At 34.8% G+C, this 16,720-nt stretch overlaps 1 protein-coding gene across 1 annotated transcript in view; it reads left to right on the forward strand.

Moving 5' to 3' along the window:
• The window catches only part of DYNC2H1 (dynein cytoplasmic 2 heavy chain 1), a 138,895-nt gene that overhangs the window by 83,717 nt on the left and 38,458 nt on the right, over positions 1–16,720 (forward strand). Inside the window, exons 78-82 of the mRNA XM_042862562.1 lie at positions 1,731–1,841; positions 2,662–2,817; positions 4,375–4,450; positions 5,553–5,764; positions 7,618–7,722. Of these exons, the coding sequence (XP_042718496.1) occupies positions 1,731–1,841; positions 2,662–2,817; positions 4,375–4,450; positions 5,553–5,764; positions 7,618–7,722 (660 nt within the window). The remainder of the gene's footprint in view (positions 1–1,730; positions 1,842–2,661; positions 2,818–4,374; positions 4,451–5,552; positions 5,765–7,617; positions 7,723–16,720) is intronic.

Genomic DNA, 16,720 nt, shown 5'->3' on the forward strand with positions numbered 1-16,720 from the left:
TATATTATGGGATACTGTCCACGTTTGCTGAAAAATCAGTACATTGATGCTTTTTTTTTTGTTTAAATAACAACATTGTAAAATAAAAGTTTATAAAAATATTTATTTATATTTTTTGTTCTCCAGCTTTGTTGTTAATTCTTGTTATTTGTTAGGATAGCTTGTGTTTCAACAACTATAATGTTTATGCTAATTTGAAATTAGAATGAGTATTTTTTGAAAGAAACATACTGTATCTGAAATTGACTTGCTTAATTGACTTGCTAGCTAGATCAAAACAACTTAACTTGTATGTCACTGTGTCATTCATAAAACAAGCTAACTTGGAAAAAAGAAAAGAAATATTTATTAACAGTTACTTCTGCCTTACTTGTCCTGTTTCTTAGATTAGTTCATGCACGAGGTGTGCTCCATGCACATAAGCTTGGACTGTATTTCTATCAAATAAGGACCATATGGGATAGATATACCTTTAAGGTTCCTATAATCCAGTTCCTGAAGGGAGCTCATAAACAGGACGGGGGAATGGCTGTTCATGAGGGTGGACAGTGATAGGACAAGGGGGAATGGTCTTAAGCTGAGACGGGGGAGGTTTAGGTTAGATATTAGGAGGAAGTTTTTCACACAGAGGATGGTGATGCACTGGAACAGGTTGCCCAAGGAGGCTGTGGATGCCCCATCCCTGGAGGCATTCAAGGCCAGGCTGGATGTGGCTCTGGGCTGCCTGGTTTGGTGGTTGGTGACCCTGCACATAGCAGGGGGTTGAAACTGGATGATCATTGTGGTCCTTTTCAACCCAGGCCATTCTGTGATTCTATGATCTATTTTGGAAAAATAGAAAGATAAAACAGGTAATACTGATGTGTTTTGTCTACCCTGAACACGGTGGTGAACTGTCAGGAAGTGTTTGTAAGCTTCTAACTAATTATAAGAATAAAACATCAAACCTTCTAAGCGCATGCGATATGTATCAGAAGTTTCTTATTCTTGTGATTAAGTCTTAGAAATTATCAAAGTGAATGGATTTTAAGGAAATCTGCTAAAGTTTGTTGAAGTACAGCTCTCTCAAAGCTCTTATACAGAACAGCTGACTCTGTTCTCAAGGCAATTGTCAAGCAACTTTCCCAGCTTCATACATAAAGCATGTGTGAAAATGTATGCTTTGATACATCAGTAATCACATAATGTCTTTGTATTTGAAATAGCGTTGAACAATGTTTATTTTCTTAAAACTGTTTTTCTATTCAGAGTTTTCTGTGAGACATGATGCAGGAAGGATGCATGTAACAACCACACATACAAATAAATAATTAAAAAAAAATCCAGCAACAAAAAGAAACCAGAAATTGACATAGCTGTGCAGGTGCTGAAATTCATTGAGTTCTGTTGTTGATACACAGCTCAGGTCCAAGCCTTTTCCTTTTGAGATCTAGTCTTTTGGTGTTCTTTACTTAAGAGAAATAAAGAGCTGCTGGATATTGTTATGCTCTGCGTTTAGAATATGGGAGAGAGCTTTAAGTATTTTGATGCATCCAGGATGAAGCTGTGTATAGCAAACATTAGAAAGTACAGAAACAACACGTATTTTGAGTAAACTTACTTATAAAAAGCAACTAAAATTTTTAGACAAGCATGATTTTTCAATTCAAGGTATCATTCTGTAAATGCTGTTCTGTGTATTAAATAGAAAAATGCAAAATCTACCTCAATATATAACATTTCTTTGGCAGGAACTGAATACGCTGCAGCCTCAACCAAACTTTCGCCTTTGGCTTACTACTGAAGTTCATCCAAAATTTACTCCAATTTTGCTTCAGTCAAGTCTGAAAATAACCTATGAAGTAAGATCTGTTTAGAAAGCCTTTACTGAATGTTTTGAAAGAATCAATTTTGACACTTAGAAACAATTTATTTAGATAGACTAATATGTTGATAGTGTGGACTATTTAAATATTTTCTATTTACATTTCAATCAGCTAATATAATCAACTTTTAGATTATGTAGATTATTACAAGACTTTAGTAATTATTACAAGACAGTAATCTTGTTAGCAAGCAGTGTTTTATAAAATCTTATAGATATGAAAAACTGGTATCTTTAAAATTTTATTGTGACATTTGTATTGCATTGTCAGGGTATCCAATTAGTTGTTTTTACTTTTAAATAATCTTAGTTATTATATACAGGCTACCTATTGCTTGTTTTACTGGTTGTAAACACTACTTAAGTCAGAGGACTGATGTTTTATCATACATATCTGCTCTACAGTAACTAAGAATGCTGGCATGGCATGAGGCCAGGTGGCTCAGATCACAGAAATAGTAATTGGTAGTTGAGCTTCTAAAAACAGAACATAAGTTCTTGTACATGGGGGAATAAAATAAAAAATAAAAAATAAATAAAAATAAAAGAATTTATTTTATATTTCCTTAGTTGATCAATTAGCATTCATTTCACTAACTTGTTCTCCTGTAGTTTGGTCCTCCTAACAATTGGTTCTGACTATAATTCTCTTAGGCAGACTTTTTTCATGTTAAATATTATTTGCTAAAATACTACTTATAAACTGTAACTTAATTGTATGATGACGTGAAACTTAAGAAAATAGAACTTGAAAATATCAGTTGTTTACAACAAAGGGATGGTTTTTTTCTGTGCAGGCACCTCCAGGCCTCAAAAAGAACCTCCTACGAACCTACGAATCTTGGACACCTGAACAAATTAATAAAAAGGGAAATTTGTCTCGAGCCCATTCTCTCTTTTGTTTAGCATGGTTTCATGCTGTATGCCAAGAAAGAAGAAATTACATTCCTCAGGTAATTCTTTTTTGCTCATTTTTAAAAATTTGTACCCGTTTGCTTTTAGCTTTTATACTTAGAATTGTTTTTCATCAGATATGTGTTGGATCACATTCAGAGATGACAAAAACTTTGACACCTCTGGTGCCTACCTTTATGGCTTTCTTTGAATTAATTTAAAAATAAAATCTTGGTAGCCTAAATTCTTGTCCCTTTAAAAATTGCCAGTCTCTGTGTGGAGATGTTGTGTGATCTGTGTGCTAACGATGCAGGAGTGAGGTCCCATAGAGAATAACTTTTGAATTCTTTTTGTTTAGGATAGGAAAAAAAAACTGTTTAGGATTGTGTGAAAGTCATAAAGAAGCACTTCAGTAAAAAGGAGAGTGTAATATTTACTGTTCTTTCTGCATAGCAATCCCATTCAGAGAGAAGGAAGAACAAAGAAATTTACTTGTTTCTTGAAAGGATTATAATGGTTTTCAGAGACTGTAACATGTTTTTTCCTTAAATAAGTATTTGTTTAAAGAAAATTTGTTTTTTTTTTTTCTGGCTACGGATGCTTAAACTAAGCAGGAAAAAGAGGAGAAAATAAACCCGACAAACTATTTTGTGTCTGGTTTATTTTAATTAGACTTGTGGTGAAATTAACCTATCATCCAACAGATTTGTTCTGACAGAGCCTGGAATGTTTAAGACTTCTTTTGTTAGTTTTGACTTTATGAATTACAGAATTGTTTCCCTCTAACTGGAACGAACTTTGAATATGCTGTTCGAGAAGAAGAATAGTTGAAAATCATTGAAGTACCAATTAAATATATGGTCTCCCATTTGCCTTTGTTCAGATTACCATTAAATTGCCAATAACTTTCAAACAGACACAGGACAGGGTTAGTGCCGTTCTCCTTACTTCTACTATAACTATTTATCTTACATAGATTTAGTGGTGGTTCTATGATCCTGACATTGCTGAACTGCAGTTAATCCCAGCCAATAAGCTCTTCAGTCTATAAGCAGATCTTTCAAAACAGGCATTTTAAAACTGTTGAGAGACTGCAGCATCTTGCCTGTTTGTGACCTTCAAGGTGACTGACTGATACCTTGATTGTAATCTGTGGGGCAGCTGCAGCCTTAATCTGAAAATACACTAATCTCACATGCACTTGTTACTAAGATTTCATTCATATGCAAAGGTACAGCCATAAGAAGTTACAGCACTAGGGGACTGATGTCTGGATTTCCTTTATACGTACCAGTATTTATTTGTATGTACCTATTTACATTGAAAGGCTTTTGTGAGACCTGCATAGTATGATTTCATGCTGTGCAAGGACTAATGCCACCAAGAACAGAATGGAAGTACAGAATGACTGGTCAAAACATGCATGTCAGCATTCTGCTGAAATAGTACCAGAAATTGTTTTTCTCATTATATTTTTTTTTTCTGACAGTAAAGAAGTGACATGAAATAAGGAGTGAATTGATAATTAGTATAGAGAGGCTGTATTTGGATAATCAAACCTATTTATTAAAATGTTGTAACTAATTGAGTTCTTGACATTTCTTTTAAAATGTCAGGGTTGGACCAAGTTTTACGAATTTTCTTTATCTGATCTCCGTGCTGGTTTTGACATTATTGATAGACTCTTTGAGGGTAAGTCGCTTCTGAAGGAATGTTCTTTATTTCTGTAGCCTAACACTTCTTAAGGTTTCTCATTTAAAATTCTTTATCATATTAAAAACTTTCACAGTAATTTTTATAGGTCACTTATTTTGCATGATTGTTTGTAGTGGAGTCATTCTGCTTAAAATATACTTTGTACATGTTTAAACTTTACATTTGAATCTTCACTGCAACAGTTGTGGATGGCTCTCACAAATATAAACACATGACTGCCAAAACTATTCTGCTTTACTTCCCAAGGAAGTAAAGAGGAAATATGAGAAATACAGGAATGCCTGGAAGCTTCATCTGTCTCCATCCCTTCCCAGTATGGACTCTTCCCTTTATTGAATGAATAAATGGAGCATGTGCTCTTTTGTAATGAAATTCATAGAGTCATAGAGTTGTTTGAATTGGAAGGGTCCTTGAAAGTCATCTAGTCCAACCTCCCTGCAATGAACCACCCTCTACAGCTACATCAGGTTGCTCAGAACCCCATTCAGAGGAGGCCTCTCTGGGCACTGTTAAGATGTAAAACGCTCCATTGTTCTGTTAAGTAGCTTAGTACTTTCTTAGTCATACTTGATAGAAAAATATGTATATATAATTGTTTCCATTTTATATAATTTCAAAGTAAAGTTAGGAACTGATGTTTAGGAACAGTTTGTGATCTTTGACTTAAATGAGATTTTACACTTCTGGAACCAGACGCAAACTTGAAACATACAGTGATACAAAGAGAATATTGCTAAGCCAGAAAAATGGAATTTGAAAAGCAACTTGACCAGGAAGCTTAACTGTAACGTGCTTAGTTTTAAGTACTGTGAGATGTGTTGTTTATAATTCTTTAAAAAGTATCTATCTTGAACCATTTTTGTTTGGAAGTTGATGTTTCCAGTGAAGTGTTCAGTGCATGATTTGATTTTGGTTCTATCATTTTTTTTTTTTAATGTATGAGACTGCAAGCAATGATTAGAAATGAATTATTTGATGTTTTTGTAATTTTCCTTTTCACTTAAGAACTGTGGTGCTTAGAAGAAATGCTTGTGATGCAGTGGTAACTGATAGAAAACTAATACTGATACATTTATAGGATCCAAAGATTTTCAATGGGAATTTGTGCATGGCTTGTTTGAAAATGCAATTTACGGAGGCCGCATCGATAATTACTTTGATATGAAGGTTCTTCGGTCCTACTTGGAGCAGCTTTTCAATTCAAGTGTCATTGGCAGTTTAAATGCTAGAGGCAGGAAGAGGACTTGTTTCCTGCATTCAATCTCTTTACCAAATTCTTGCAGTATTTTGGTAAGTATACATCTTCAGTTATATGATACGCAGACTGAAGTATGTTATTTAGAAGAATCATTATGTCCACAAAGAAATCCAGGGATAAAATATAAAGATATCTTTATTTACGTGAGACTTCTGTTGCACAGGATGAGTGATTCCTAAGTTTTCAGAATTGTTCTATCTCATTATTTTATGATACCTGGATGGGCTTTGGTGCAAAGCTATGAAGAACTGAATGAAAGAAATTGTGTCATTTTATGACAAGAACATTATTAAATTTTTGCATTACTTAGTTTATTAACATAATAGCAGAATGTAGTTTTATCTCCTAATTTGCAAAATTTGTCAGTGCTCTCACATAATTTGTTACCATGCTGTTGATGCTGCATGACATTTTATTTGGGGATAGAAATAAATTCTAATTCTCACTTAGTATTCAGGAGGGAATTCAATAGATTCTGAAGAGTTGATATCTCCCTGTCCTTTCACTTACTGCTGTTGTTATTGTTATTAAGGTTCATTTGCATTTTAATGTTTCACTCCATGCTAGATCACCACATGGTATGATTTGATATAAACAGCATTATTCCAGTGGAAATAAATTACTATTGTTTGACATTCTCTTCCTGGATTCTGACTGCTTAGATTTTGAGGTTTTTTATTTGTTTATTTTAAATATAATATTTTCTATGGGAGTGCTGATTTAATATTGTAAAGAGTGAGGAAATAAATGAGGCTGGTCTCTGTTGTGATAGGTAACATGGTCAAACAGATGAACCTTTCTTTTTACCTGCGCTGCACTTAATAGTTCTAAATTTTTTATATCGTTATTTGTGTAAGAATTCTATACTTAAAGATCTTAAGTATCTTAATGTATTTAAATATCTTAAATAATTTTCTTCAAGTAGCTTTGATTAATAGAAAAATACTGTCATGGTTCTATGTTTTTTGGGTTTTTTTGGGTTTCAATATTCCACATAGAACCATGACAAATAATAATAAAGTTTTAAAAATAAGTTTTTTTTACTTCAGATAATTGGAATAATAATGTTACTAAAATAGTGTTTCCTGGGTGTTCAGTGGACAGATCTGCCACTACTGAAATCTTAGTTTAGAGACAACATAAAATTATAAAATTTTATAAAATATAAATTCTAAAACAGTAAATCACACCCGCATTAGACCTGATCCTGCAAGCACTCACTGAAATTCCTTGCAGTGATAAAGAAGAGCATATGTTTGGATGTGTTCAGTATCCAGTACAAATGCAGATGATGCAATGCAATGGGATACAGGCAGACTTTAAACACCGAGTATTTTTTTGTGTTTAGGGTGGCAGAGAGATATCTGCCATCATTAGTCTGCCTTTGGCTACAAGGCCTCTTTCTGTTTTGTGTGAGAAGTGTGACTAGTGATTATGAGTGGAACCTCTGTGGACGCTATTTTTCATATCCAGTGATTATGCAAACCCATTTTTATCTTAATTATTTCACTTTTTATGAGTGATAATAAAATCCTCATAGAGCTTTATATAAAAGCGTGTTCTTTATTATAAAAATCTGTTTGCTGTCTACTATACACATTCCAAATGCTGAAATCTTTTTTCTGTTTTATATTGTTATTAATCTTGCTTTTAATTGCTCTTTGTTCTTTTAGAGTGGAAACATTGTTAAAAAATATGTAATGTTACTAAATAAAAGAAAAAAATTATAATTGAAACTACTAAGATACCTGTACTATATACATACTGTGTACATTTTAATCAGTACCATACAGTGCACTTAATTAAATTCTTTTCACAGTTATTTTTGTGAACAAAACAAAAATTTCTCTCAGTTATGTGCATTATATGTTTTCTTTAAATGCAGGATTATCGTCATATTATTGAAAGCCTTCCAGAAGATGATAAACCTGACTTTTTTGGTCTGCCTGCTAATATTGCTCGTTCATCACAACGCATGATCAGTTCCCAGGTAAAAATATATTTTTCATTTACTTCCAAATATTTTCTGTCACTAATACAAGCTGTAGACTCCAATCAGCTTTCCATAAATTAGAATTTCCATAAGATTGACAGGCTAAATGGCAGGATTTTTAGACTGTTGATTCCTATTTGTAGAATGTTTTTTCATAGTAACCACTACAATTTTATAACATAAAAGAAGCTTCTAAAATAAACTCTATAGGTATCTTGCATATAGATTAGAATTGTATGGAAGGGTCAATAGCAAGACATTCTTAAATATTTCTTTCAAATGAAATTGTTTGCTTATTTATTGTAAATCTGTATTACTATATAAACGTTATGAGCCTACATATGAATACATGAAAGCAGACTCCTTAGAAACTCTTCTGTCATGATGGAAAAAGCCTTTCATTTTAACTTCAAGCAGTGGGCAAGGCAGAAATGCTTTATGAAGTGGATTTTATGCTTTTTATATATTTATAAAAAATATACTATTTATTATAAAGTGCTTAAAAAACAGAAGAAACATATCATACAGGCATTTGCTAATCAATGAGATTGCTCCATACCAGCATGTTTCACTATCCTTCGTTTATGCTTAAACTGTGCTGTGCATTCCCATGATGGATCTCTGGGATATACTGAGCCTCTGAACAGAATATTCAATATTTATTCAATATTTGAGTTCTGATTCAATAGATTAAGTTAGTGCACTTCCTGCAGTTTTATATCTGTGGGATCATCTTTATTAGTAAAGAGACATTTCATTTATATATCTTTGTCATACCAGCCAGTTCTTGCCTTAACCTGGGGTTTATTAAGCTTCAGTCTATTCCGAGTGCGTTGACCTAAATCTTCAGAGAGAAAAGTATAACCATTCATGAGGTTTGTGGAGCATACGTCATAGACAACATAGTAGCTGAAAGGAAATAATGAGTTTAAATGTGTCCTCTGTCAAAAAGAAATCAAGTGAATTTTGATTTGATCTTGGACTTTTACATGCATTATACATTTGACCAGTTGAGTACACGTGAATTAGGAGTATTTCAATAAACTTCTAGGTTTCTCTTTTTAGGATATGTTTGCTGACTTCTGAGTATGATACATATTTTCCAGCTATTTATCTCTACTTTACATGTAGAATCTGTGTATGGATATGTGTAGCCCAGCACCTTATCAAGTATCCTTGTTTACAGCTTAGCGAAGGTCGTTTTAGCGTTATTACTGAAATAAATAGTCTGAGCTGTTTCAGATGCTTATTTTCAAAGCAAATGATTTAGGATTAAATAAACAACAAATTCTTGAGTTTACAATGATTTACAACGATTTAATTCAGTTCAGTGTTCACTTACATAAATAATTTCACTGGTCTTACATAGGTTGTTTATCTAGTTCATGTCAGTGAGATAGTTTTTTGCAACAACTGCTGTTTAGCACACGTTAAAGTTTTAGTTTTAGTCAGCAAATTCCAGTGCAGTCATTCAGCAGAAAGAATATGGGTAACAATCTGATTTTTCTGACAGAGAGCACTTCCAAAGAATTCTGCCAGTAGCCAGAAGTCTATCTTTCTGATTAGAAATATGAAAGTTTGAAGGGGAGGGGGGGGAGCATAGTGAAAAGTAAGTTCTGAGGACTTTGTAGGTCTTAGTTTCAAAAAGTCACTCAAATATCCCTGCTGTAGCAGTAAGATAAAGAGATCTCTATATGATATTAATGAGTTGTCAGCTATCATTTAATTTCAGTTTAGTCCAGATATGAATAGTAGTGTAAATTTTGAGAATCTAATTATCTTAATGCCTGAATGATAGGCAATGATGATCAAAAATTTTTCACCTATATTTTAGAGTTGTATCTAGATCTCCAGCTTGGGTGAATGAGCCAGGTTATCCATTTTGCTGGCTGGTATTAATGAAACAGCAAACAAATACTCTTAGACAACTAGTCTTACCAACTTTTGTGGACCATGAAAATATTGAGTGCCTCTTTTGTTTTCATCATAACTTCTTGGTTTAGGAATGGAAAATATGAGGTGATCTATGTTTAAGACATCTAGTAAGAGTTCCCAGATACAACACAGGACCCAAGGGAATACATTTTTTTTGTAGCAGCAATGGGAAGTCAGACCCAAAATGACAGTAGCCAGGATTCATGCAACTGATTCCCATTGCTAGCATACCCTGATGCAGTAGAATATTGATCTCCTGGAGGTCCTACTTTGTATCTGCCTGTCTATAACATTAAGTTATTTAGCCTTTAGGCTTGGAGGAGTTCAGCTGAGAAGTGTCTTTACCTCAGCCTGAGTGAAAATTAGGCAGCTGAAAGTAAGTTCATCCACCTCTTGTTTCTTTCAGTAATTTGAGCTCTAGTATTTTCTCTAAATTGCACTATTCAATTTTTGTTCCATAATTTATGATGTCATTGCTTTTCTGTTGAAGAAAGTGTGGCTGAGAGTGCACTATTACTATGTTAGTGCAGTTAAGCAGGTACAGATCTTTAGTGATTAGAACCATTTATTTGACTGGTGAATTAATTGTGTCAGGTAACATAAAAATTGATTGGATTGTGAAACTAATGTTTGAGCTGTGAAGTGACCTAGTCTGTATATCAAGAATCCTATTAATTTTCTGAAAAGCCTCTAGCATGCTCTTTTATAGGGAATAGTTACAGGGAAATTAATACGAATTAAGTAAATTGGAACCCCCATTCCATTTCTGTTCAGTTAGGTAGTTTTAGATCCACAGATGATTCCGTAGTTTGTAATGTCAGATAACAGGAATGCCTTCCATATGTTGAGTTTGTTTTGTTGGTTTTTTTGTTTGTTTGTTTTTGTTTTTTTTAATTGTCATAGAATCATAGAATCACTAAGGTTGGAAAAGACCTAAAAGATCACCCAGTCCAACCGTTCACCTATTCCCAATAGCTCCTAGTAAACCATGTCCCTCAACACAACATCCAGTCTTTCCTTGAACACCCCCAGGGTCGGTGACTCCACCACCTCTCTGGGCAGTCCATTCCAGTGCCTGACCACCCTTTCTGAAAAGTAATACTTCTCATGTCCAGCCTGAATTTCCCCTGCCGTAGCTTGAAACCATTCCCCCTGGTCCTATCACTAATGACACAAGAGAAGAGGCCGACCCCCAGCTCACTACAACCTCCTTCAGGAAGTTATAGAGAGCAATAAGGTCTCCCCTGAGCCTCCTCTTCTCCAGGCTGAACATTCCCAGCTCCTTCAGCCTCTCCTCATATGGCCTGTGTTCCAGACCCCTCACCAGCTTTGTTGCCCTCCTTTGAACACGTTCCAGGGCCAGCATATATGCTGTAGCAATTCAAAGCAGAAAAGAGTTGAATGAATATGGAAGAAAGAAAGAAATTGCAACCACCTCAGTCACGATGTCACTAGCAGTGGAAAGACTAAATCTGATAACTTGGTCCAGTGGTTCACAGAATCTATGCTAAACATGTGGTATATTCTCTTCTAAATGCTTATCTACTATCCCATCTCATCTACTAGACATTATTCTTTCTCAGTCTATATTTTTATTGACAACTTATTTCTTATGCAGAGCTGTACTGTCTAGTCCACCAAGTTCAGGATTAGAGGAAGAAGTTTTCTTAAAACATGCATAATATGATGTCACTTTCTTTAAAACAACTCACAGAAATTTTTACTTTCCTCATCTGAGTGATTATTTTAAATCACTGAAACCATTCATAATCCATTGATCTTAAGTCTATTCTGAAACCTTTTATTGTTTCGAAATCTTTCAAGATTAATATTAAGAATAGATCGATACTGTCATCTATTTTACTAGCTGTGAAGTTAAACTAATGTAATTATTTTAAAATAAATCTCATTTTGTTTTATCAATTTATTCCACTACTTAAGGCAGAACACTTAGATAACAGAAATGTATATTTCTTATAGACTTTCCATGAATAGTATTTATTTTTCATAGAATCATAGAATGGCCTGGGTGGAAAAGGACCACAATGATCATCTAGTTTAAATCCCCCTGCTATGTGCAGGGTTGCCAACCACCAGACCAGGCTGCCCAGAGCCACATCCAGCCTGGCCTTGAATGCCTGCAGGGATGGGGCATCCACAACTTCGTGTATAGGAATGATAGTTTGTGTTGCTGTAGCATTCCATTTTTCTGCTGTAGTAGAAATTTGCTGCAGCACAGTGCAGCATTTTGCAGTTATGCAGAATTGTCTTCTGTAACCTTCTACTGCGCTGGTAGTAGTGTTTGGGTAAGGCTAAAATGCAGCAGTGAAAACAGACTGTTTTCAGTGAGCATGCAAATACTGAACATATTCACAGCTTGTTTTTTTTTTTTCTTCCCCAGCAGGGATCTTCAATTCTAATTTAAGAGTTGAATAGTGCTAACTGTATGATTTTAACATTAATCATTACTAACAGAATTGTTAGAAACTGTCTTATGATGTTCTGTAGTACAATTCAGTGTTAATGGTGTATGCATACTGCTAACAGTGATCATTATGTTAAGAAAGTATTTGATTTAAGTATGCATGTGATCTTTCCAACATACAGTATTTTTCTGGGTTTCATTTTCAGTTGCTTTGTGTAGATAGAACAATTGGATTTCTAGAGTTTACTATGGTTCTGCCTCACCTGTTATTACAACATGCCTTTAACACAACTTCTCTTAGCTTGGACATGACTGAATAATCTCATGTCTCTTGTTATGTTCCCTCTGCAAAACAGTGCAGTCAAAGTAGAAAGCAGCTCAGCTGACAGTTCAGCTACAAGTCATCATAACTCATTCTGTTTGTTTTATGCCAGGTAGAGATTGTGTGTACAGCTGTAACTCTGCTTTCCTCACACTTAACAAATGTCTTTACCTGTAAGTTACTGTCATACTGTTGGATCTTTTTCTAGTCACCCTTCTAAAGAGAAGTCTCTTGATTCCATGGTGTTCTATTATTTTCAGGACTGTCTGTATTATGAATGCTTATGAACTTATTTCAACCTTTATTGTAATTTTAATAAAATAATAATGAAATGTCTTCAACTAAACAGTGTTTGTCATATTTCCACCCTGAAGTATTCAGGCCCCTCTGTACATAGTTTACACGCTGGAAAAGCGATTAAGAGCTGTCTTATTCAGTGCAGGACTTGCAGCATACCTGCAAATTTTCGTGAATTATTGCCAATAATCACCCCAGAGAGAAGAAATGAAATTGAATGATGTTGGAATAATCTCATGTGATCTGTTTGTTTTTTTTTTTTAATGTTTAGATTCTTTGACAGAAAATTATGATAACCCTGATCCAAAGCCAGATCTTCAATTGTTATTATTTGTTCTGTTTTTCTAAAAAAAAAAAAAAAAGTGCATGTTCAATTCATAACGCATAAATAATCACATAACTAATATTAGCCACCTCATCTTAATTTGTGTGAGGTTTTGTGTGCTCCTGGAGAAAGATAAGCAGGTACAGGAAATAGTTTGTGCCATTCTAGATAAGCACCTAAAATATAGGCGTGAATCATTGGAAGTATGTATTTCTTTAGAGGAAGCTCTGTGGTATGTGAACAGTATTTGTAAGAATAGCATAATGAGCATTTTAATGGCCATTTCAGAGGACTTCTGTAACTAGCAGGGTGTTTGTTATGCAGAAATGGGATGCTGGACTGTTTGAAGAACTAGATGATATTAATCAGACACAAATTGAAACATAGTTGTTACTCTATTTCTCCACTGAGAGTTGTAAAAATCCAAGTACAGTTATATTAATTTCATTTCATATGAAAGTATTTAATTTAAAATTGAAGGGTTTATGAAGAGAAAGTGAAAATTCAGTCATCTTAAAGCATATGTTTGTCTTACAGGCATTGATATTTTCTTAATATAAGCTAAGAAATGTAAAAGGAATTTTATTAATTGCCTCCTGCCCTCCTCCTGCGCTGACCCTGGGGGCTGCACAGCTGCTTCTGCCCCATCTCTCTCCCCTCTCTCCCAGCTGCAGTTGCACAGCACTGATTCCCTGGCTCCAATCCACTCTCCCAGAGATGCACCCAGCGTCGCTCACAGCTCAGCTCTGCCCAGTGGTCCCTGTGGGAGCAGCTGGAGCTGCTCTGCTCTGACATGGGGCAGCACTGGGTGCTGCTCACAGAGCCACCCCTGCAGCCTCTGCGCTGCTGCTTCAACCTTGCCACATAAACTTAATACAAGTAGCTCACTGTACCTTAGCACCACTGCTAAATGAAGTGCTTATTTAAAATACTTACAATTGCTATTTTGCCTGTGCTTGAAAATTGGATATTTTTGTGGAAAAACTCTATTACCTTTTGTTACTGCTCTTTTTTATTTTGTGGAGTATACTTGCAGAGTTAAAATGAATAGAAGACTACTAGTGGAAAACAGTGTAGAAGCAATCAAGGCAAGCAAATGTGAACCAAGGTCAGAAAACATGAAGTGTATCTTGCCTCATTAAATGTAATTGCAATAATCCCATTGACTTCAGTAAAACAGCATCTTATCCTTTGGTTCTTATATTCAACTTTTGTGAAGAAAACCTTTAACCATTTCCATTTTCAGCAAGTCAGAGCTGGATTCCATACCTCTTCTTCTCAGTTTCTTGCAGATCTTGTTTGCAGTCTAATAGCACAGTTCCAGTTCTGGCTTTTACCTTGCCAGTGACAGCAACAGAGACAAGATGTTCCAGGTGTACAAGGACACCTGCAACTGTGAGACTGCTGAAGCATACTTGAGCTTATACACCTGGTCTGCACTGCTTGTACTACCCAAATCAGCTAATACCACATCACACTATTTTACTATGTAGAGATTAGTGGGGCTGTGGTTTGCAATTATTTACTGAAGTTCAATTGTAATTAAGTAATAGCTGTAGCTTCTCATCCTTTCTTCAATAGATTTTCCTTTTCAAACTCTAGATCCTTAAAGGCATTGTGAACATTAGTACCTAATTCTATATCTATCTACCACTTCCCCATAATTTTAGTCATAGTAATATGGGCAGGATTACTGAAAAGGATGCAATTGAAATTTTTCTGAACTTATTGCATTATTGAAATTGATGTCAGGATGAACATAAAGCTATTTTTTAGAAATAATTTTAAACTTTTCTCTTGTGTTAACTGTGCAGAGCACATTATTACTGACATTTATTAAATGCATCTTGCATCAGAAATATATGACTAATAGGCTTTAGCAGAAATAGATGAGTAAGGGCAAATTGTATTTATTATTACCCTGTAATTGAGCAATTTGAGTACCAAAAAGAATTTTTGAAATATGGGAACCATTTTGCACATACCTATCGTGCTGCATGAAAGACATTCTTTGCCACAGAACAGAATGGAACTCACAGTGGAAAACATAACCCTCTGCCTTCGCATTGAATCAGTGCAGAACTACCACATGAAAACTTAGCAATTCCCATAGACTTAGCACTGAAGCTGTACTGGTGCTCTGTATGTGAGAATGCTGTTCTGTTCTAAGAACAAGCTGCATTTTTCTAGATTTCTTACATTTTTCAGAGTGTATAATGAGCCTACATCCTTCTGGCCTTCCTTTTAGCATGGTGTTCTCCAGGTGATATGGTTCTCCAGGTAATATGGGGACCTCTACAAAGCAAAATCCCCCAGCTGTTCTTTTGGAGAAGGTGCAGCTGCAAAACTGGCTAGGTCAGTAGTGGACTTGTGTAGCTCATCTGTAGAGTAATTCTGATTTTCTTTTCCTCCTGTATTGAGTCTCTTTCTTTACAGAAGTATCTCATGAATGTCTAAAGTATATGGTCCTCTTTATTTAAAACAATATGTTGGTGATGTCAGTGCCTTACTCTCTTTCACTTTGTATTTTGATTTAAAAAAAACGTAGCTCTAAAAATCATCCAGTCTTAATTGAAATCATTTCTGAGTGAATTAACAATACTGAGGTGACCTAAAGAGAACAGAAGACTGATCACATACCTGTGGTGTTCCTAATGCTGTTAAATGGCCCTCATCCAAACAACCTCCAGGGACTGTGCAGAGAAACAAGCAGCACACCAAGTCTGAAAATTGGGAGAGCTTTGTTAGCAGCTCAGTCTTAGGTTACTTATACAGTGCTGTGGGTAACTGCAGTCGGATTACAAGGAACAATGTGGAAGTGTTAGCTCTGTCAGGAGGCGTACCAGACTGAAATCTGTTCCCTGCTTTGACAGACTGCGGTCAAGAAAGCAAGGCCACAGTGCCCTGAGTTACTACTTTGCCCATGTTTACCAAGATGACTACGTTACCACTTCCTTTTTTGGTTTAAACCGTAAAGTCTTATAAAAACAGAAATATTTCTTTGAACAGCTCTGTAAAGGGATATGTTTTTTCACTCAAAGAAATGAAATGTAGTTTCTGTGCTAAGACCAAAGCCTTTTAAAACCGGTAGATGGCAGTAGTGTATCTGCCTTGATATTTCCTATAGATTTACTGAGAAAAGTTGGTTACCTCTCTTTTCAGAAATAAAAATCCTTTTATCTGCTCCATAGTTGTGGGGAGGAAAAAAATAAATAAATAGATCTTGGCAAATCTTTTCTGTTTTTTATTCCTAGAACAATTATCATGCTTAGTTCAGGAATTATTTATCCTAGATTTTTGTTTCCAGTTGAGTGACAGAGAATTTCAAAATACATTGTAGGCTTTATTTTATTCCTCTTTTTCAAATTATAATTCCACATGTGAAGTTTGACTTTGTTGTATAATGTTTATAGTAGATTCTTTATGAAATAAGTACAACGCTTAGATATATGTCTGTTTTTATTATATATTGTGTTTGTGAAGTACCAACTCTTCTTGTTGCTGTGAATTACCAAAGGCAAGATTTTCTTCATGTTCTAGGTCAGTAGAAAACAGAAATTGATTTTGTGGTCCTGGAATTATGTTTTTATCACGCTTCCAGAGGAGGAAATGTTAAAATCTTGGCATTTCTTGATTTTTATTTTTACTTTTTTTCTTCCTTTTTTCTTCCATTTTCAAATCTAACATGACC

The sequence above is a fragment of the Lagopus leucura genome, unplaced genomic scaffold (assembly GCF_019238085.1).
Source record: "Lagopus leucura isolate 7727_CA_CO unplaced genomic scaffold, USGS_WTPT01 Super-Scaffold_702, whole genome shotgun sequence".
Classification (NCBI taxonomy): domain Eukaryota; kingdom Metazoa; phylum Chordata; class Aves; order Galliformes; family Phasianidae; genus Lagopus; species Lagopus leucura.